Source organism: Myxine glutinosa, chromosome 6, assembly GCF_964187855.1.
Source record: "Myxine glutinosa chromosome 6, kmMyxGlut1.1, whole genome shotgun sequence".
Lineage (NCBI taxonomy): Eukaryota > Metazoa > Chordata > Myxini > Myxiniformes > Myxinidae > Myxine > Myxine glutinosa.
Window position 1 is genome coordinate 100,775,634 of NC_136266.1, and position 23,004 is coordinate 100,798,637.

At 42.6% G+C, this 23,004-nt stretch overlaps 1 protein-coding gene across 1 annotated transcript in view; it reads left to right on the forward strand.

Moving 5' to 3' along the window:
- The first annotated feature begins 12,564 nt into the window (after positions 1-12,564).
- Positions 12,565-23,004, forward strand: part of LOC137430116 (55 kDa erythrocyte membrane protein) — a 138,924-nt gene continuing 128,484 nt past the window's right edge. Inside the window, exon 1 of the mRNA XM_068120683.2 lies at positions 12,565-12,793. Within this exon, the coding sequence (XP_067976784.2) occupies positions 12,641-12,793 (153 nt within the window). The 5' untranslated portion in view covers positions 12,565-12,640. The remainder of the gene's footprint in view (positions 12,794-23,004) is intronic.

Genomic DNA, 23,004 nt, shown 5'->3' on the forward strand with positions numbered 1-23,004 from the left:
CAAAGGTTTCCTCCTGGCACACCTCCCATGTAGATCAAATTTGCGCAGCCTCTTTCTAATAGTAGACTCGTGCACTTTGACATCACCAGTGGCAAGAGCTACCTGTAGGTCCCGTGATGACATTCTGGGGTTCTTAGAGCCTTCTTTCAGCATTTTGCGGTCTGCTCTCAGGCTGAACTTGCTGGGGCGGCCTGGCCTGAACAAGTTGGCATTTGTTTGGAATCTTCTCCACTTGTAGATGATCTTCCGGACAGTCGAATGATTGATTTCAAATTGTTTGGAGATCTTTTTAAATCCCTTCCCAGACTCGTAGGCATCTATAACCTTCTTTCTGAAGGCATCAGAGAGCTCTATTGATCTAGGCATGGTGACGCCACACACTTCAACAATAAAGAGCAAACCAAACGAAATGTCTGAGGTTTAAATAAGACAGGTTCCTCCAAGATCCTCTCTAACGATGTTCTAATCATTTGCACCTGAGCTGGTGCACCTGATTCTAATTTTAGGTATTTGAAGTAGTGATAAATGTAAGGGTGTACTTACTTTTTCCCCATGCGAAATTTGTATTTATGTTTATTTAAATTATACAATGGACTACAAAATGTAAATGTTTCATGATATTTGTTATATTATATCACCTTTATCTGTCAATATTGTTGAAATGAAGATCAAATAGCTGTATGTTGAAATATGTTGAAAAAGTCAAAATTTACATGGGGTGTACTTACTTTTTCACGTGACTGTATATGACAGCTTTTTATTATTCGGCCACATTTTAACAACTTTATAGATGACAGCTTATTATTATTCGGCCACATTTTAACAACTTTATATATGACAGCTTATTATTATTCGACCACATTTTAACAACTTTATATATGACAGCTTATTAATTATTATTCAGCCACATTTTAACAACTTTATATATGACAGCTTATTATTATTCAGCCACATTTTTACAACTTCATAAGTGACAGCTTATTATTATTCGGCCAAATTTTAACAACTTTATATATGACAGCTTATTATTATTCGGCCACATTTTAACAACTTTATATATGACAGCTTATTATTATTCGACCACATTTTAACAACTTTATATATGACAGCTTATTAATTATTATTCAGCCACATTTTAACAACTTTATATATGACAGCTTATTGTTATTCGATCACATTTTTACAACTTTATATATGACAGCCTAGTATTGTTACGTTGGTGGGGGTAGATGATGAATCTCATGGGAAAGTTAGGAATGTGTAAGTTTTAATATGGACATTGTGACGCGAAGAAGAAGCACACCTCGATGTAACTAAGTAGGGAATCTGTATAGAATAAGATCGTATATTTGTCTCCATATGAGGGGTGCAGCTATGCTAATTAGGTAGGGCTTAAGGATAACTCCCAGTGTCTAATTGCCCTGTGATTTTTCCCTTTGTTGTTTTTATACATCAAAAAGGGCCACCATTACAACAACCATAATCGCTGACAGTATGCCCGGACATGCCGATCAGGAAAGGAAGCCCGCCCAGCCGAACAGTCCCGAAGGATGACTAGACGCCACCCCGGACGACTTGTAACGAGGAAAAAATGCCCCGGCCTTCGTGACTGGTTAAGAAGCCATGGAGTGATTGAGTAGCGCTCGCTGATTGGACAGTGTGACGTCATCGTCGAAGATTCGAGAGCTCAAGGAAAAAGACACGGTCTGGCCACCTCGGTCTCTCTTGTCCTCAGTTGGGTTCCGGGCGGCAGCATGTCGCTATCTTCCTCTCGTTTTGTCTTGGTCGCGCTGGCAAACTGCTGTGGTTGTGCTGCATCCTTTCGTGAAGCCTTGGATAGTAAGAGAGGAAGAAGAAGCCGTCCCGTCGATCTCTTTGTCTCTGTGCCTTGGTGGAAGGCGGGCGTGGGTCATGCTGGTGGGGTTTTGGTCGCGTGTGCGCCTGTGAGGAGGAGGAATATGGCGGCGGTTTGAGGAACTCTTGGCGCGTTGGTTGGAGGGAGACAAAAGCGAAAGGGGACTGGCCACACAAAATCACCTCACGGCCGTGGCGACTCGAAGAGGAGCTAATCGCCATCTGGCGATTTTCAGCGCGTGGCTGCTGGCCACTTTGTGCTTCCGGCTTCATGCGACGCCCTCGTTTGAACAACAACGCTAAGTGCCACACGATAATCACCATTTTATTTTCATTATCTTTTCACCTGTTTGTATACGAGTCTGAGTGGAGGGTCCCTCATTTAAGAATTCTAGTTTACCTCACCTTTCGTTGTCTGTTACATTACTGTAAATAAATTTAGATTTGTTGAATTTTACTTTCTGTCCTGGTTCGTTTCTTTGTTTTGTGGGTCAGAATACTCCCTTGTGTTTCTGATCAGATAAGGCCTCGAACCTTCCCGCGCATGAAAACATAATCCCGCCAAGGTTCGAAATATGCCTTGGAGTTGAAGCTCATTTCGGTCATTCATCCTCTTGGGGTTTTAACCACAGTGACGTTACAGTGACGACGTGACAACTTTATGTATGACAGCTTATTATTATTCGGCCACATTTTCACAACTTTATATGTGACAGCTTATTATTATTAGGCCACATTTTAAGAACGTTATGTATGACAGCTTATTATAATTAGGCCACATTTTAACAACTTTAGATATGACAGCTTATTATTATTTCACTACGTTTTAACAACCTCATATATATGACAGCTTATTATTATTCGGCCACATTTTAACAACTTTATATATGACAGCTAAGTATTATCCGGCCACATTTTACAACTTTATATATGACAGCTTATTATTATTCGGTCACATTTTAACAACTTCATATATGACAGCTTGTTATTATCCAGGCACATTTTAACAATTTTATATATGACAGCTTATTATTATTCGGCCACATTTTAACAACTTTATATGCGACAGCTTATTATTTGGCCACATTTAAACAACTTTATATATGACAGCTTGTTATTATCCAGGCACATTTTAACAATTTTATATATGACAGCTTATTATTAGTCGGCCACATTTTAACAACTTTATATATGGTACAGCTTGTTATTATTCGTTCACATTTTAACAACTGTTACGGATTCGTCACTTCTGTTGTTGTGGTTCTCATCCACTGTAAACATTTTTGGTTGCATGTACTATTATTGTTATCGTTTAAGTGAAATAGAGATTACTGTTTTCAAAAGGTAAAAAAGTTAGTGTTTTAAAAAGAAACCGGAAACCGGGCGAAGAGGAGGAAGAAAAAGAGGAAGAAGAGGCGGAGCGAATAAGGTCGGAAAAGGAGCCGAGCTACTTGGAGGTCTGGAGCAAACGCTGGCGAACAGGGGGCACTAGCGAACTTTGGGGTTTCCTGGGAAAGGGGTTCCTGCGACAGAGTTGTTATCGCTGTGACAGATAAACCTGCGTGACAGGTTTTGCGGTTGATTCCGAAGAAAATCATTGAAGTGCCGTTACGTCTCGAGAACGGACCGTTGGCCATTTTGCCTCGCACTGGATTTTTGCATCGCTCCAGGTTTTTCACCTCGCTTCAACCATTTTCACAACCATCCAGACGTTAACCTGGTGTGTGTGTGTAACGTGGATTTTGAGTGTGAATTTGCGGTTTGCCGATTGGGAGCCGTTGAACGTCCATACCCAAAGGTGTGATTTCCCAGCTGCCCCTTGAGGACACTTTTGCCTATCTTTGGCAGTGTGACTGTCAAACGAGCGGGATTCTCGATACAACATCGTTCTGACGATCACTGGAGCGTGGATCAACCTTGGTTTGAAGCTGGGACAGAGACATTGGGAATGATATTTTTGCTCACTTGGAGCACAGTGAGTTATATTGTACGAAACTGATGGTACCATCATAGGAATGATATATTGGTTGTACAATTGATTAATATTGTTATTGTACTGTTATTCTTGTGTGACCGTAATACAATACTTGTTTGTTGGTAACAATTGGTGTGGTTTCACCATTGATCTTTGACAAACAGAATAACACATCTTTCTGCCGTGACTCCTCTCGGGGCTCGGAGGTACACCGTGACCGGGGTTTGGGGAGGAGCACGTAATAGAAATTGCGAGGGCCTCGTCCAGGATAGAATTCCCTAATATTCCCAAAATTCCCAAATTTGGAATTTTCTAACATTCCCAAATTTTTCAAAAAATTGGATTTTTTTGTGTGAAGGTTAACAGATGTTAACTGATAGTCACCATGGTGTTTGACGCAGAAAAGTTTGCGGCGTCCCCTAATGAGGCACAGTTCCAGGCATTAAAAAGATCGGAACTCATGATATTGGCCAAATATTTTAACGTGGAGGGTTGGATGCTTCTTGATGATTCTTGCTTATTGATGATGCGGATGTTGATAATGCTTATTGTGGTTAAAAGGGTTAAAAGCGCTCCGGGTAGAAGGTGGCCGGAAATCGGATCGTGACCCGGAAGAGAAGGAGAGGAAGAGGGGAAGCGGGAAAGATCGTGAGGAGACGCGTTCTGATTGTAGCTCCAGACCGAGCAGTCGAACGTGCAGGGCAAGGGAACTTTGCCTCTTTGAAAAGAAGTCCGCACGATAGGAGATCGCCGAATTGCTGCTTCGCCTGCGTAGTCGGGTATCCTCGTGGTGGTTGCCGAGTATCCTCACCTCCCAACCCAGGTGCAAGAGATGTTAGTATGAAGAAAGCTGAGATTCAGACATTGGTGGTGGAGTCTCTAGTGGGACAAGGAACATGGGAAGAGGTAGCCTTGGATTGGTTACCCGAGGAGAAAGGAAATGTGGAGCTCCGGAAAATGGAGATGCAACTGCAGAGCCAGGAAAGGTTAAAAAAAAGAGTTGGAATGGAAAGCCGAGGAAAGAAGAGCAAAGGAAAGAGCAGAACAGGAACGAGAACTCAAGGAAAGAAGAGCAGAGGAAAGAGCAGAGGAAAGGAGAGCTGAAAAGGAACTCCTCGAGGAGAGAAGAGCAGAGGAAAGGAGAGCTGAAGAAGAAAGAAGAGCAGAGGAAAGGAGAGCCGAAAGGGAGTTAAAGGAACGTGACATGGAGTATCAGAAGGAACTTAAACTCAAGGAGCTGGAATTACTGGGAGAACGGAGAGAAGTAGCATCCATGCCGGCTAGTTCGACAACTAGTGAGAACACTTGGGATGTTGGTAGGCATGTGAGGCTGGTTCCACCCTTCAATGAAAAGGAAGTAGCCAAGTTTTTTTTACACTTTGAGAAAGTGGCTCAAATGCTAAAATGGCCTGTGGGGTCCTGGACTATGTTAGTGCAAAGTGTTCTGGTGGACGAAGAGGATGGGGTTCCATAAACCTAACTTCTCGCCTCGAGTTAGCCAGGGGAGTTATGGTAAATCAGGTTCGGAGAACAGATTTTCATGGAGGCGGCCTAGAGAGGACTACGGGGACAAATCTGATACCGTGACTTTTAGGGATCAGAAGACTGCAGTTCCAAGACATACCTATCTTCCGGGGGGCCCGAGGCAGACCACGAGTTTTTCCTCCGGGCCTACTTGCTCTTTTTGCAAGAAACCTGGGCATTTGATGTCCCAATGTTACGCCCTGAAAAGGAAAAATCAGGAACGGAGTCAGGTTAGTGCAACTCCGAATGCATTGGAAATGCGAGAAATCGTCCTTGGAGGACAGTGCCTTGTGAAGGTTCCCATGCCAAAGTAAGCTGTAACTTGTTAAAATGCATACATAAAGTTGTTAAAATGCGGCCTAATAATAATAAGCTGTCACTTATGAAGTTGTAAAAATGTGGCTGAATAATAATAAGCTGTAACTAAGGGCATTTTGCCATTGTCAGAGAAGACGGCAACTGGTGTTAGTGTTCTTTTACAGGGGGCTGGTGGCTATACTATGATAAAGCTCCTCTTCATGTCATCCATTTGAAGTCTGATTTGATGTCAGGACCGGTCACCGTAGGTTTACAAGCCACTCTTCCTGTAGAGGGAATCTCTTTTATTATCGGGAATGATTTGGCCGGTGGTCGAGTTTCTGGTAATCCGATGTTGGTTGAAAAGCCCACTATGGAAAATAACACCGCACAGTTAGAGCAGGAGATTCCGGGCATCTTTCCATCCTGTGCAGTGACTCGTGCTATGGGTAGGAAGCGCTCTGAAGAGAAGGAGAAGGAAGGTGATGTGGATTTGGGTTCCTTAGCGATATTGGAGGAAAAGTCTGGAAGAGATAATAGGAAAAGGAGTGACATCAAGGAACTTAAAGAAAAGGTGGCATCTGGACCAAAAGAGGAAATGGAGTGTCCGTCGGAGACATCTGGGAACGAGGCTGAACAAATGGTGCTGGTCCGAAAGAGACTTGTTGAAGAACAACACGGAGATTCGGAGCTCCGGAGTTTGATTGATAAAGCCGTTACAGAGGAAGAGGCTATGAAGATACCTGTTGGTTACTTCATGAAAGGGGAAATACTAATGAGAAAATGGAGACCACCGGAGGTGCCAGCAAACGATGAGTGGAAAGTTCATTACCAAATTGTGGTGCCACCGCCGTACCGGAAGGAGATATTGAGTTTGGCGCATGAGACACCTTTGGCCGGGCACGTTGGAGTGAACAAGACATGTGACAGAATATTGGTACATTTTTTCTGGCCAGGATTGCGACGTGATGTCGCGGATTTCTGTAAATCTTGCCATTCTTGCCAGCTGGTGGGAAAACCTAATCAGAAAGTCCCATCCGCACCTTTAAAACCAATTCTAGCTTTTGAAGAGCTATTCAGCCGTGTCATTATTGACTGTGTCGGCCCTTTACCTAAAACTAAGGCTGGACATCAGTATTTGCTGACCATCATGTGCGCTTCCACAAGGTTCCCAGAGGCAGTGCCTCTTAGAAAAATTACTGCGGCAGTTATTGCGAAGGCCTTGATTAAATTTTTCACTTTGGTTGGCCTACCTAAGGTCATCCAGTCTGATCGGGGTTCCAATTTCATGACAACGCTTTTTCAGCAAGTGGTACACCTGTTGGGAGTGGAGCAAGTAAGATCAAGTACTTACTATCCCGAGAGCCAAGGGGCCTTGGAAAGGTTTCACCAGACATTGAAGAATATGATCAGAACGTATTGTTTTGAATGTGACAAGGATTGGAATGAAGGAATACCCTTATTGTTGTTTGCTACGAGGGAATCCGTTCAGGAGTCATTGGGGTTCAGTCCTTTTGAACTTGTGTTTGGACACGCAGTTCGAGGACCATTGAAATTGGTGAAAGAACAGTGGCTACAGGAGGAGTCGCAGTCAACAGTGGTAGAGTATGTGTCAACGGTTAGGCACAGATTGGCAAAGGCTTGTGAAGTTGCGAGAAGAAACTTGAAAGTAGCACAGGACAAAATGAAGGTGAGACATGACAATAAATCTCAGATAAGAAATTTCAGTCCTGAGGACCGAGTGTTAGTGTTGCTTCCTGTTCCATGTCAGCCACTACAGGCTGGATATTTTGGTCCCGATGCAATCGAAAGGAGGGTTAATGAAACAGATTACGTGGTGACAACTCCCGACCGACGGAAAAAGCGGCAGCTGTGTCATGTCAACCGACTGAAGAAATATTATGAGAGGAAGCCTGTGAAAAAAATGGTTCCTGTCTCACCTGTCTCACCTGTAGTCGGGGTGCAAGAGAATCCAGAGGTTGAGGCCGGTGTGAAGTTTGATAACTTTGATGACCAGGCTTGTCCCAGATTGACGAACTCGGAAGTGTTGAGTCATTTAGATGATAAATTAGGTCATTTGACGAGGGAACAACAAGGACAACTATCTGGCCTAATTTTTGATTTTGCACATTTGTTCACAGATGTACCTGGTCATACTGACTTGGTATATCATGATATTGAGGTGGGTGAAGCCACTCCTGTGAAGCAACACTCCTATTGGATGAACCCTGTGAAGATGGAGTATCTTCGGAAGGAGGTTCAGTATATGTTGGAGAATGACATCATCGAACCAAGCAGCAGTGAATGGAGCTCACCATGTGTGTTGGTTCCAAAACCCGATTGCAGTTTTTGCTGTTGTACGGATTTAAAACGGGTTAATGCAGTGACCAAGACCGACTCATATCCCATCCCGAGGATTGATGACTGTATTGATAGATTGGCCCAGCTAAATTTGTAACTAAATTTGACTTGCTGAAAGGGTATTGGCAGATTCCTCTTACTGACAGAGCCAAGGAAATCTCGGCTTTAGTCACACCAAATGGGTTGTATCAGTACAAGGTTCTTCCCTTTGGATTGAAAAACGGGCCTGCTACATTTCAACGGCTGATTAATAAGCTTATTGCAGACTTTGAGGGGGCGGAGGCTTATCTGGATGATGTCATCATCCTCACCATGACCATGGAAGATCATATGAAACAAATTCATGCATTTTTCAAGAAACTGACCGAGGCAGGGTTGACCATCAACTTATCTAAGAGTGAGTTTGTAAAAGCACAGGTGGTGTTCCTAGGCCATGTAGTAGGTCAGGGTCAGGTGCAACCGGTGACAGCCAGGATAGAAGCCATTGATCGCTTCCATGTTCCAAAAGGGAAGAAGGAGCTTATGAGATTCTTGGGTATGGCTGGTTGGTACCGGCGGTTCTGCAGGAATTTTTCTGATGTGGTAGCCCCTTTAACGAATTTGCTGAGGAAAGAGACCAAGTTTGTTTGGGATGACAAATGTCAGGCTGCCTTTGCCCCCGTCAAAGCAATATTAATGAGCTCTCCTGTCCTAGCAGCCCCGGATTTTCAAGAACCATTCAAGTTGGCCATTGATGCAAGTGATGTGGGGGCTGGGGCAGTTCTATTACAGGAAGATGAGGATGGCGTGGATCACCCGGTGTGCTACTATTCCAAAAAGTTTAACAAACACCAGGCAAATTATGCCACCATGGAAAAAGAGACCCTTGCTCTAATGCTAGCGCTTCAGCATTATGAGGTGTATCTAGGAACTACTACCTTTCCTATAAAAGTCTTCACTTATCACAACCCCTTAACCTTCATTCAAAAAATAAAAATCAGAGGTTGATGAGATGGAGTTTGGCTTTGCAGGAGTTCAACTTGGAAATTGAGCATGTAAAGGGCAGGGACAATGTCTTTGCTGATGCTTTATCCAGAGTGAACTAACTTTGGAAATTCCTGTAGGTTGTTTGGAAGTTTTGTTGCTTTATTTTTGGGAATATTAATTATTGTTGCTCACGTGAATTGATTAATTTGGGAGTGAGTTTTACTTTTGTTTGTTAAAAAAGTTTTTGCATGCAAAGAAAGTTTTCACAATGTTCCAACTTTCTTTCTTGAGGGGGGGAAGTGTTACGGATTCGTCACTTCCGTTGTTGTGGTTCTCATCAACTGTAAACATTTTTGGTTGCATGTACTATTATTGTTATCGTTTAAGTGAAATAGAGATTACTGTTTTCAAAAGGTAAAAAAGTTAGTGTTTTAAAAAGAAACCGGAAACCGGATCGGGAACCGGACGAAGAGGAGGAATAAAAAGAGGAAGAAGAGGCGGAGCAAATAAGGTCGGAGAAGGAGCCGAGCTACTTGGAGGTCTGGAGCAAACGCTGGTGAACGGGGGTCACCAGCGAACTTTGGGGTTTCCTGGGAAAGGAATTCCTGCGACAGAGTTGTTATCGCTGTGACAGATAAACCTGCGTGACAGGTTTTGCGGTTGATTCCGAAGAGAATCATTGAAGTGCTGTTACGTCTCGAGAACGGACCATTGGCCATTTTGCCTCGCGCTGGATTTTCACATCGCTCCAGGTTTTTCACCTCGCTTCAACCATTTTCACAACCATCCAGACGTTAACCTGGTGTGTGTGTGTAACGTGGATTTTGAGTGTGAATTTGCGGTTCGCCGATTGGGAGCCGTTGAACGTCCATACTCAAAGGTGTGATTTCCCAGCCGCCTCTTAAGGACACTTTTGCCTATCTTTGGCAGTGTGACTGTCAACCGAGCGGGATTCTGGTCTCGATACAACATCGTCCTGACGATCACTGGAGCGTGGATCGACCTTGGTTTGAAGCTGGGACAGAGACATTGGGAATGTTATTTTCGCTCACTTGGAGCACAGTGAGTTATATTGTACGAAACTGATGGTACCATCATAGGAATGATATATTGGTTGTACAATTGATTAATATTGTTATTGTACTGTTATTCTTGTGTGACCTTAATACAATACTTGTTTGTTGGTAACAATTGGTGTGGTTTCACCAATGATCTTTGACATACAGAATAACACATCTTTCTGCCGTGACTCCTCTCGGGGCTCGGAGGTACACCGTGACCGGGGTTTGGGGAGGAGCACGTAACACAACATTATATACGACAGCTTATTATTACTCGGCCAAATTTTAACAACTTTATATATGGTACAGCTTGTTATTATTCGGCCCCATTTCAACAACTTTATATATGACAGCTTATTATTATTCAGCCACATTTTTACAACTTCATAAGTGACAGCTTATTATTATTAGGCTGCATTTTAACAACTTTATGTATGACAGCTTATTATTATTCGGCCACATTTTGACAACTTTATATGTGACAGCTTATTATTATTAGGCCACATTTTAACAACTTTATATGTGACAGCTTATTATTATTGTCGTGTGCCTGCCCTCAATTTCGGACCTTCGTTATACGCGCGAGGAGCAAGTGGGGGAGAAGCCGGGAGCGCTTCCCTGCACGGTTCCACCCGACGTCTTCCCACCTGGATAAATTAATTCCAAGCCGACACAGGGTTAAAATGAACAAAAATACCGGCATTATTGAAGAAATTGCCGGTAACAAAATAAAACATGGCCAAATAAAAACGATAATTCCTAAACGGGACGTCCCCACTCACAGACTCGGATACGAACAAAGGGAAATATAAAAGAACGAAAATAAAGGTGTGCTATTTATTGTGGGGACTTAGCTCCGAGTTGCTCTTGAACACCGTCAGGAATCATCAAAGATCGTCTGAGGCCTCTACGTCCTTGCGCGCAAAAACGCGCTCGTTGGCGTGCAGCTCGCTCTTCCAGCCGCGCTTATCCTCACGATCTTGTTCACCAACACCACAGCCAGACGATGCGAGGAAGTCCAGAGCCTCGACCGATCGTTGTGAAAAGCCAGGACTCGAGAAACAAAGAAGAAGAGCGATGTCAGGATACGACCGTTCACTACCAGATCCAGAACCCGAGAGCTAAAATGTCTGCCGTTCTAATTGTTTTGTATACGAGGCTCTGACGTCATCCCACGACGTCTCTGTGTCCGCTCCTATCAGCGAGTTCCATCTTGCAAGTCCTTGTGCCAATCAAATCCCGGACCAATCACCGCTCTTCGGGGAATGGCTTCACGGACCTTTTGTGTCTGTCTGCTCACCAGGTCGATGTTATCCACGGAAGTGCTCAATGTCCTGTTTCCGGTTGGTTTTTATTAAGTGTGGTTAATGGGCGATTTCTTTCTACGTGTGTGTGCTGCTGGTGTCATAAGCAACAAAGGAAAAATAACAGAGGCCATTACATACAGGGGATTAATTACCCATAATCCCTAGCTAATTAACAAACCCCACCCCTCTCATGGAGACGAAGATACACTTACACAACATCCGGTCCAAACGAATTTAATACTTATGATACATGGGGTTTCCTCTTCTTCATCGAGACATACGGAGCATGGTAATCTACACACTCTACCTTGTTCTAAGGTAATCATTGTCTACCCACTACGAACGTAACATTATTATTATTATTCGGCCACATTTCATCAAGTTTATGTTTGACAGCTTATTATTATTTGGCCACATTTTCACAACTTTATATGACAGCTTATTAAAATTAGGCCACATTTGAACAACTTTATATGTGACAGCTTATTATTATTAGGCCACATTTTCACAACTTTATATGTGACAGCTTATTAAAATTAGGCCACATTTTAACAACTTTATATTTAACAGGTTATTATAATTATGATTCGGCCACATTTCATCTTGTTTATGTCTGACAGCTTGTTATTTATTATTCGGCCACATTTTAACAACTTTATATCTGACAGAATTAACACAAACTTCGTGTACTCGGAGGTAAAAGTGTCACCATTTCAAACACCGACTCAGATGAATGCAGGAATAGGCCTACATTCTACATACAGATAATATACGTATATATATATATATATATATATATATATATAATATATATATATAAATAAATAAATATATATATATATATATATATATATATAGTATAGTTATGTTTTGCACAAGCAAAACACGTTCGCAGCTCCTTGGTGTCAATGCTCCAAACCAGCTGTTGCTCTTCGTGATGCTTCACACCTTTTTAAGTGCATGTATCTGTTTAATTTATAAAGGAAGCAAAATAAAGTTATCGTCGAGTTCTCCAGCTGAGGGCTTTTTCTGATCATCGAAGGGTTAACAAAAGTGTACAGTAGCATTATTTTCTTGACGGGGAACAATAAATACTGCACAGTAGTTTTTTTTTACCTATATACTTCTTGTCTGTATACACCCCCTCACAATGTGGTGTCGTTGGTAGAACCCGTGCGGCGATTTTACAGTTTTATAGACTGTACCATTGCGATGCCGCAGTGGGGGGACGTGTTTACGCGAATGCTTGTACACGAGTTCGAACCTTGAACCGCCATCGCCATTTGTGCGGAAAAATGGTGTTGGGCGAGAAGCAGAGAGAAAATAGGGAGCGGGAAGATCTCGCAAGAGATGGGCAAGAGGAGAGAAAAGGGGATGGGGAGAGAGAAGCGAGCGACATATATTTAGAACTCGTCCTTGAAGGATGCAGACAGCGAAGTAACAGCAAGGTGGATTGTCTGTCTATATACCCTTAACTTTGTACATGTAGTGAAATACCGCCGCCATGTGCTTATACTTGCAAGCTTATCGATTATCACGTTTCTCTTAATGATAAAACTATAGAGTTTGTTATCTTTAACTACATTGTCATTAATGCCTATTGATAACCCTTATCTGCTACTTCAACATCCTTTTCCCATACCTTTTATCGCTTGTTCAACGATATAATGTAACATATTGCAAAAAGTTTATTCACTTTTTTCTGGTACTTAAAGTACTCATATGGATGCATGCTGTGGATGGAGGTACAATATAAGTGGGGAATACACTCCCCCCCCCCCGCCCCCCCCCCCCCCCCCCCCCCAAATTCCCAGTGACGCTCTGTGACTTTTCAAATGCTTTTTAACATTTTCAGAAAATACAATGGAGTTCCTTAAAAGAAAATTCATTCTACCCATTGACAATATTTGGTATCCTGGAGTGTGATGGCAATATATATATATATATACATGCATACACACACACACACACACACACACACACACACACACACACACACACACACACACACACACACACACACACACACACACACACACACACACACACACACACACACACAGTCATGACCCAAAAATATTTAGGCACCTTTGCACGTTTTGAAAATAACTCAATTTTCTCTAAAAATAAGTTTAAATTGACAAAAGTATTTGGTCTCCACAATTCTTTATTTCACTGTTAATATTGGGGAACCTTTGTTTTTGATTCAGAACTTAATATATCCTTTTGAATCAGAAAATGCAAAAAGGAATGGCATTGACTAAATTATTGACACGCTCGACTTGATATTTGGTAGCACAGCCTTTGGACAAAATAACTGCAGTCAAGAGCTTCCTTATAGCCATAAATGAGCTTGCTACACCTCTCTACTGGCAGTTTGGCCCACTCCTCTTGTGCAAACTGCTCCAGGTCTCCCAGATTTGAAGGGTACCTTCTCCCAACTGCTGCTTTCAGATCTCCCCACAGGTGTTCAATGGGATTTAGATCTGGACTCATTGCTGGCCACTTCAGAACAGTCCAGCGTTTTGTCTTGAACCATTCCTAGGTGCTTTTTGAAGTGTGTTTGGGGTCATTTTCCTGCTACAACACCCATGACCTTCGACGGAGGCCCACCTTTCTGACACTGGGTTGAACATTGCGCTCCACAATGCCTTGGTAATCTCCTGATTCCATTATGCCATGCACACATTCAAGGCACCCAGTGCCAGAGGCAGCACAGCAACCCCAAAACATCACTGAACCTCCTCCATGTTTGACTGTAGGGAAGGTGTTCTTTTCTTTGAAGACTTCATTTTGTTTTCTGTAAACATAGAGATGATGTGCTTTACCAAAAAGCTCTAATTTGGTGTCATCTGTCCACAGGTATTCTCCCAGAAAGATTTTGGCTTGTTCAGGTGTGTTTTGGACAGAATCCAGTCGAGCATTCTTATGTATCTCCCTCAGCAGTGGGGTCATCCTGGGTCTCTTACCATAGACCCTTTCATTGAGTTGGCAACAGATGATGTGAGTTGAAACTGTCGTACCTTGTGTCTGAAGGGCAGCTTGAATCTGTTTTGCAGTTGATCGAGGTGCTTTCTCCACCATTCGAACAATCCTTCGCTGCAATGTGCAATCAAGTTTTCTCTTGCGGCCACGTCCAGGGAGGTTGGCTACAGTGACATAGGCCTTAAACTTCCTGATAACATTGTGTACGGTGGATACAGGAACATCAAGGTCTCTGCAGATGGACTTGTAGCCTTGAGATTGTCCAATTCCATGCTTGGCTACAATCTTGTGTCTGACCTCCTCAGACAATTCTCTGGTTTTCTTTCTTTTCTCCATGCTCATTGTGGTACACACAATGACAAAACAGCAGAATGACGCCTTTTCTCGATTCAAACTGGTTGAATGAGTGATTGTTAAATTGCAGACACCTGCAACTCACCACAGGTGAGTTCAATTCCAAAGTAAAGGAGAGTCACCTCCTTGAAATCGAATTATTTCTAACAACTTCTAAAAGGTGCCAATAATGTCCTGGCCATTTCAGGATTTGTGTGGAATCAGCTAATATTTTGTAATTTTTTCAGCTCTTTTTGTTTTGTTCCACTGCAAACCAAAGAAATATATATGTGTGGATACCAAAATATTTTATAATTTCAACTATTTTCTGGAAGAAATGGTGCATTATTTGAAAAAATTGTAAGGGTGCCAATATTTTTGGCCATGACTGTATATATATATATATATATATATATATATATATATATGTATATATACATATACATATACATATCCATATACATATGTATATACATATATATTATACAGTCCCATGCAAAACATTTCCCCATACTCCATACTTTAGCTTAGGCCACCTTGAAAATGAAAACATTTTTATTGTCACATTGGCATATTTTGATAAATAAAAGATGATGCAAGGACAATTGTTGACCTCCACCACCAAATGTTGGTGGAGTTTTTTTTTACCACTGTCTGTAAACAGGATATCTCAATGTTGTGGACAAATACGGACAAAATGTAGTGGAGAGGTTCGGTGTGTGACAAGGCCGAAATGATTCGATTTTGGTGAATATCCAGATCTGGATACAATAATTTTTTTAATCACTCTGGCCATTCTCAGAGAGCCTCCTCAGCATCGACGAGTCTGGCATTTCACTCAGGCTGCACGGCACGGTCTTCAAGCAGCCATCAATAATCTGGACTGGTCTCCCATCTCTACCGCCTCTGACATCAACTCATCCTGGGAATTCTTCCAAAGAAAATTGCTCTCTCTCATGCACAGATTTATCCCATCTCCTCTTCAGTTGTCATACCCTTCCATATTGCAGGTGCCTGCAATATAACAATCACTCATTCAACCTTCAGATGAATGGATGTATAGTCTGGAAGCTAGAAATTGTTATGTTGTGAAGAAGAAGAAACTCTGCATGTGCTTCTCTTGCCATGTCATGGATTCTGGCAGTGCGATTTTTCAGTTTTATTTTCTTTTAAAATCTTTTTCTCTGCAATGGTTTGACCTACAGGAAATTTGCACCAAAGGAGTCCCTCGGCCTGCAGAATATTGTAATGGTAACTATGACGTCGTAGGTCACGTGGTACTGGCGCCATCCTGAAAAAAATCGAAAAAAAATTCACCTCTATATCTCCAAAAGTGCTGCTTAGAAAAGATTGAGACATATGTCATTGTAAGGAACTCTCCATGGAGAATAACCCATGTGAATGATGATGTCATAGCTGCCCCCATTATGATGTCATAATTCGACAAGTACAAAACTTCACCAATTAGGATGACTTTTCTTGAGCATCATCTTGGGATAAATTGATGAAGAAGAAAAAAATGTGAAAGCGGGGTTGTTTTATAGTTATAAATTGTGGGGATGTGTGTGGGTGGGGATGTGTGTGTGTGTGCGGGGATGTGTGTGATTGTGTGTGTGTGTGGATGTGTGTGTGGGGGAATGTGTGTGTGTGTGTGTGTGTGTGTGTGTGTGTGTGTGTGTGTGTGTGTGTGTGTGTGTGTGTGTGTGTGTGTGTGTGTGTGTGTGTGTGTGTGTGTGTGTGTGTGTGTGGGAATGTGTGGATGTGTGTGTGTGTGTGTGTGTGTGTGTGTGTGTGTGTGTATGGGGATGTGTGTGTGTGTGTGTGTGTGTGTGTGTATGGGGATGTGTGTGTGTGTGTGTGTGTGTGTGTGTGTGTGTGTGTGTGTGTGTGTGTGTGTGTGTGTGTGTGTGTGTGTGTGTGTGTGTGTGTGTGAGTGAGTGTGTGAGTGAGAGAAAAATAATAATGTGAAAGCGGGGTTGTATGAAAGCAGGAAGGCAGAGGAAACCGGTCATCACTGCCCGCAGTTATAAAGTGGCAGTTCTTGTTATTATTATTATTATTACAAAGACGATACTACTGTATGAAGAAACCTGTGCTAATTTGTCCCAAGCAGTCTAAAGGTGAGGCATGAAGGCATAAAGCCTAAGGCCTATATGTACTGTGTCGTTGGAAGACCCATAACACATATGCTTTCGATATTTCATGCTCATTTTAACAATCGCTTTGTTTGTGTTTCACACTGAATTATAAATGGAACGGTAGAGCATGGTGATTATGATATATGACAGGTTCGACGATATATTCGGCCTGAACGGCATATAACTCGAAATTTGTGGATTCAGCCGTCATACGCCGTAATGACATCACAGACGTAGTCACATCACATCGCCCTTGTCATGTGACCAGAATATCAGCTCTGATTGGTGCAAGTTTGTGAGGGACATACACACATACGGACAGACAAACACTGGTCTATACAGCTTTGCCCTATGTGCAATGACTGGCCTAAGACATTTTTTTTGTTTCTTTAATTAAAAAAACATTATTATTGTGTCATCTTATATCAAAATATGCCAATGTGTGTGTGTTGACAACATCTACAACAGCTTGACCACCGCCGCACCCACTCCCCCTCCAACCACCTGCCCCCCCTTATCCTGCCTTCCCCTGTCTCAATTCTCCCCGGTCTCCCCTACTGACCTCTCTGAACTCCTCATAGGAATGAAAACTGCCACCTGCACTCTTGACCCCATCCCCTCCAGCTTTGTTAAGGCCTCCCTCCCTGCTCTCTCTCCACTTATCATTGCAACAATAAACTCCTCCCTGTCTACAGGCATCGTCCCACCATCCCTCAAAATTGCTGCTGTTATCCCCATTCTAAAAAAACCTGGTCTAAACCCTGACACCCTAAACAACTTCAGACCCATCTCCAACCTACCCTTTCTGTCGAAAGTTTTGGAACGCGCTGTAGCCACTCAACTCAAACATCACCTCTCTGCCAATAACCTGTATGAAACATTCCAATCCAGATTCTGCTCCAACCACAGTACTGAAACTGCTCTCCTCAAAATCACCAACGACCTTCTCCTCTCCTCTGACGCTGGCAACCTCAACATTCTCGTCCTCCTCGACCTCAGCGCTGCCTTTGACACCATCGATCACACCATCCTCCTCACCCGACTTGAATCCACCTTTAACGTTACCGGCACTGCCCTCTCTTGGATTAAATCATACCTCTCTGACAGTCGCCAGTTGATCTCCATCAATAACTGCAAATTCCCCACTGCTCCCCTCCCCCAAGGTGTCCCCCAAGGTTCAGTTCTTGGCCCCCTCCTCTTCATCCTTTACCTGTCCCCCCTCGGTCACTTAATCCACCGTCATGGTCTCCAATTCCACTGCTTCGCCGATGACATCCAGCTTTTCATCTCCACCAAGTCCGTCTCCACCGACACCCACTCTATCCTGACAAACTGCATCTCTGAAATAAAATCCTGGCTTCAAATCAACTTCCTCAAACTTAACTGTGATAAATCTGAAATAATCATCATTGGCCCAAAAACGCTCACAAAATCCACCCATAACTTTGACCTCAACATCGACGGTATCCCAGTATCCACCTCCCCTCTCATCCGGAATCTTGGCGTCATCTTTGACCAAACCCTCTCCTTCGACAAATACACTAAACAGATCACAAAGACAGCCTTCTTTCACCTGAAAAACATCGCCCGTCTCCGCTCATCCCTCTCCTCCACGGCTGCAGAAACCCTCATCCACGCCTTCATCACCTCCCGTCTGGACTACTGCAATAGCCTCCTCTATGGTTCACCCTCAACAATCACCAATAAACTCCAATACATTCAGAACTCCGCTGCCCGTCTACTCACCCATTCCCGGACCCGTGACCACATCACCCCCGTCCTTTACAAGCTTCACTGGCTGCCCATCTCCCAGAGAATCCAGTACAAAATCCTCCTCTTGACCTACAAAGCCCTCCATAACCTGGCCCCATCCTACCTGGCTGACCTCCTCTCCAGACACACTCCCACCCGCAACCTCCGCTCTGCTGGTACCAACCTCCTGACCCCCCCCCATCCAGACCAAATTCAGATCCTGGGGGGACAGGGCCTTCTCCATCGCTGCTCCCACCCTCTGGAACTCACTACCTCACACCATCAGAGACCCCTCCTCACTCACCACATTCAAAACATCACTGAAGACCCACCTGTTCAGCACTGCATTCAACATTCAACCCACAGCATTTAACCCCTGACTATCACTTCTCCTTCTCCCTCCTTTTGCTTTAAATATTTCCCTATTGATTCTTGTATTTTTGCAATTGTTGTTTTCATGTTTTGTTTTGCATTATGTTTGCCACTCTGTCAAAGCGCCTTTGGGCTTCATGAAAAGCGCTATACAAAATAAATGAATTATTATTATTATTATTATTATAATGTGACAATAAAATGATTATTTTCGAGGTGGCCCAAGACTGTACCTTAGACAGCAATGCATAAGAGTGTCAGGGAGGAAATAACACCTCAATTGTACTGACTGAATGGCAGATTTGCTAATCAATTGTAGTTGAAGTAGCTTCGTCTTCTTCTTCAAATGGACTTATTTATGAATGAAGGAAAGAAAAATGGGGAAATTAGCCAATTCGACTTGGATTCCACATTGGCTTAAAGGCCGAAAAACACGGTAATCAAATATTAGATGCCAATTTCAGTGCAGGTACACTTATGATGCAAGAACATCTTGGAGGGCGAAGCGTCTTTAAGATTCCACATTTAGTCAGAGAGCCTACTACACTCTATTTCAACCCATAGCATACAAAAGGTTTGACCCCCTAGAGTTGTTGGGGGTATCAAGCTGAGTAAAAAAAAGTATGTAAGATTGACCCCCCCTGCTGGAACTAGTCACCAGACCCCCCTAAAATGACCCCAAAATGGGTTATTTCAACCCATCTCATACATGGACCAAATTTGGTCACAATATAGTGTCATGTTAGGACATTACAAAAACATCAAATCTAACAACTTACCCTGCTGGAAAGGTGATGTTAGACCCCCCGCAAAGTGCCCCCCCCCTAAAAACGGGTTATTTCAACCCATCTCATACATGGACCAAATTTGGTCACAATATAGTGTCATGTCAGGACATTGCAAAAACATCAAATCTAACAACTTACCCTGCTGGGTAGGTGATGTTAGACCCCCCCCCCCCGGCCCCAAAGTACCCCTGTTTCAAGCCATCGTTTACATGAACCAACTTCGGTCACAATCATGTCATCAGGATATTACAAATTATCAAATGTAACAACTTAACAGCTTAAGACATGTCTGTACATTGACATACATCATCATTTAATGCCCCTAGTTTAGTAAAAGTATGCAAATGACCTTGCTAGGCCCTCCTTGGTAATATTTTTTGTAAACTACGGAAGCCAATAGAGGACAACCAATAAAATATTGTTGATGCACTTATAATAGCATGACATGATCAAATATAATATAATAATAGAAGCCTGAATGAAACCAATCAGAGATGATTGACTTGTAGGCATACTATCCTAAATTTCATGAGCATTATATGGTCAAATAGCAAATACATTTTTACTGTGCAATATTTTTACTATTTTTACATAATTACTGTGCAAAAAGTTTACATAAGAGATATGTAATTTTTTTTTACATATGAATTATGTAAAACTTAACATAATTAATTAGTAAAATTTTACATATCAGGTCCTATGTAAATGTTTACATAACAGTTTTGGAGTTCTATTTTAACATCAGAAATGTGTAAAATTGTACACAAGCTGTGTAAACATTTCTCTCTGTGTAGCCTTAATAAACTTAATAAACCACGCTGATGATGATGCTGATGACCACACCAATGACCTATTCCTGTATCATTTATTGTTTTAAATGAATTTTAAAACAACGATAAATCATGATGTCTTCCCTAAAATAAGAGCTCTGTTGCTGACAGGAAGTCATGTTTCGTTTATGTTTGAGTCTTGTGATAATAAATAGTAATCCTCATTGACTGATGGTGAGTTTATATATTTGAAGTATCATGTATTTTGTGTGTAGATTGTTTTGAGGAAGGGTCTAACATCACCCACCTTTTCCAGAAGGGTAACGTTAGATTTGTTATATTTGTACATCGTGACCAAATTTGGTTCGTATATGCAATAGGAGATTGCGGGGGGTCTAACATCACCTACCCAGCAGGGTAAGTTGTTAGATTTGATGTTTTTGTAATGTCCTGACATGACACTATATTGTAACCAAATTTGGTCCATGTATGAGATGGGTTGAAATAACCCGTTTTTAGGGGGGGGCACTTTGCAGGGGGTCTAACATCACCTTTCCAGCAGGGTAAGTTGTTAGATTTGATGTTTTTGTAATGTCCTAACATGACACTATATTGTGACCAAATTTGGTCCATGTATGAGATGGGTTGAAATAACCCATTTTGGGGGGTACTTTGCGGGGGGTCTAACATCACCTTTCCAGCAGGGTAAGTTGTTAGATTTGACATTTTTGTAATGTCCTGACATGACACTATATTGTAACCAAATTTGGTCCATGTATGAGATGGGTTGAAATAACCCATTATTGGGGTCATTTTAGGGGGGTCTGGTGACTAGTTCCAGCAGGGGGGGTCAATCTTACATACTTTTTTTTACTCAGCTTGATACCCCCAACAACTCTAGGGGGTCAAACCTTTTGTATGCTATGGGTTGAAATAGAGTGTAGTAGGCTCTCTGACTAATTGACAAAATTATGCAATGAGAAAAAAAAAAGCGTTATTTTTCAGAAGTCCATTTGAAGTTGACCTTTAACTCAAATGGTTATCCTACTATATTAAATAAGGCAAGTCTCTGATTGTTTGTATGTGTTATGTATGTAAGTATTATATTATGTGTGTATGTACATCTGAAAATCATAGAAAAAAACAGGGCTGGCCTGAACTCCACCAAATTTTGCATACGTGTACCCAGGATCAGGTCATGGGCATAAATACCCCCCTCCCCCTCCTCCATCCATGCTTAACAAGGGATCCATATTTGAATTTTACATGTTCAGCCAAAATGGCTGACTGCGCATGCAAGCAAGAGTGGTGTTCATACAATTTAACTGAGGTTCCTTACATTATGTAATTAAACCTCCTGAATGTCAGGTGCCCATAATGAATTAAGCCTGCCTGTTCATCTGGTTAACCTGCTTAGTACCTGCTTCAAGTACAACTACAGACTGCAACGACAGACCAATCAGCCTTCTCCCAATTATCGGCAAAGTCATGGAATCCATCATTGCTTCAGATATGAAATCTTTCCTCTTCTCCAATGGCTTGATCTCTGATCATCAATTTGGTTTCAGATCAGGTCATTCTACTCTGGACATGCTGCTTCTGCTTTCTCAACAATGGATGGAGGTCCTCAATGCCAAACAGGAAATTAGAGCTGTCTCCCTTGACATATCACGTGCCTTCGATACGGTCTGGCACCCCGCTCTGCTCACCAAACTCTCCTCCTTTGGTATCCATGGTAATCTCCACGCATGGCTGGCGGACTTCCTCTCTAGTCGTAGTCAATGTGTGGCCCTGAATGGGTTTCTCTCATCTCCTCTTCCTGTTCAGGCTGGAGTTCCCCAAGGCAGTGTTCTGGGCCCTGTGCTTTTTATGGTCTTCATCAATGATCTCTCTGACTCTCTATCTCTTTGCTGATGACTCTACTCTCTGTCGCTCCATTCCTCATCCCTCAGATCGGCAGTCTGCAGCCTCCTCACTCTCTGCAGACCTGGACAAAATCACAGACTGGGCAAACAAGTGGAACATGTCTTTCAATCCTGACAAATCTCACACTCTTACGATGTCTCTCTGAAAAGACCGACTGCACAACCCTCCCATCCACTTTCTGAATAATCTTCTCCAAGAAGTTCTGTCACTCAAGCTTTTGGGTCTCACTATCTGCCATGATCTTTCCTTGGAAAACCACATTTCAAATCTGGCCTCCAAATCCAGTCGCGGACTGGGCATTCTCCGTCGTGCGAAGTCCTTCCTTGGCACACCTGAGCTCCTCACCACATACAAGGCTTTCATCTGCAGCTCAATGGAATACTGCTCTCCCCTCTGGGCTGGTGCTCCTGCCTCACACCTAGCTCGTCTTCACGCTGTTGAAACCAAAGCGTTCAGAATCATTGGAATCTCCCGCGATGAAGCTAACTCCAAGGGCCTTTCACTCACTCACCGCAGGCAGGTTGGTGGTCTTTCCGTCTTCTAACGACTCCTCTCTGGCCTTGCCCCCCCAGCTCTCTCTGGGCTCTGTCCCCCA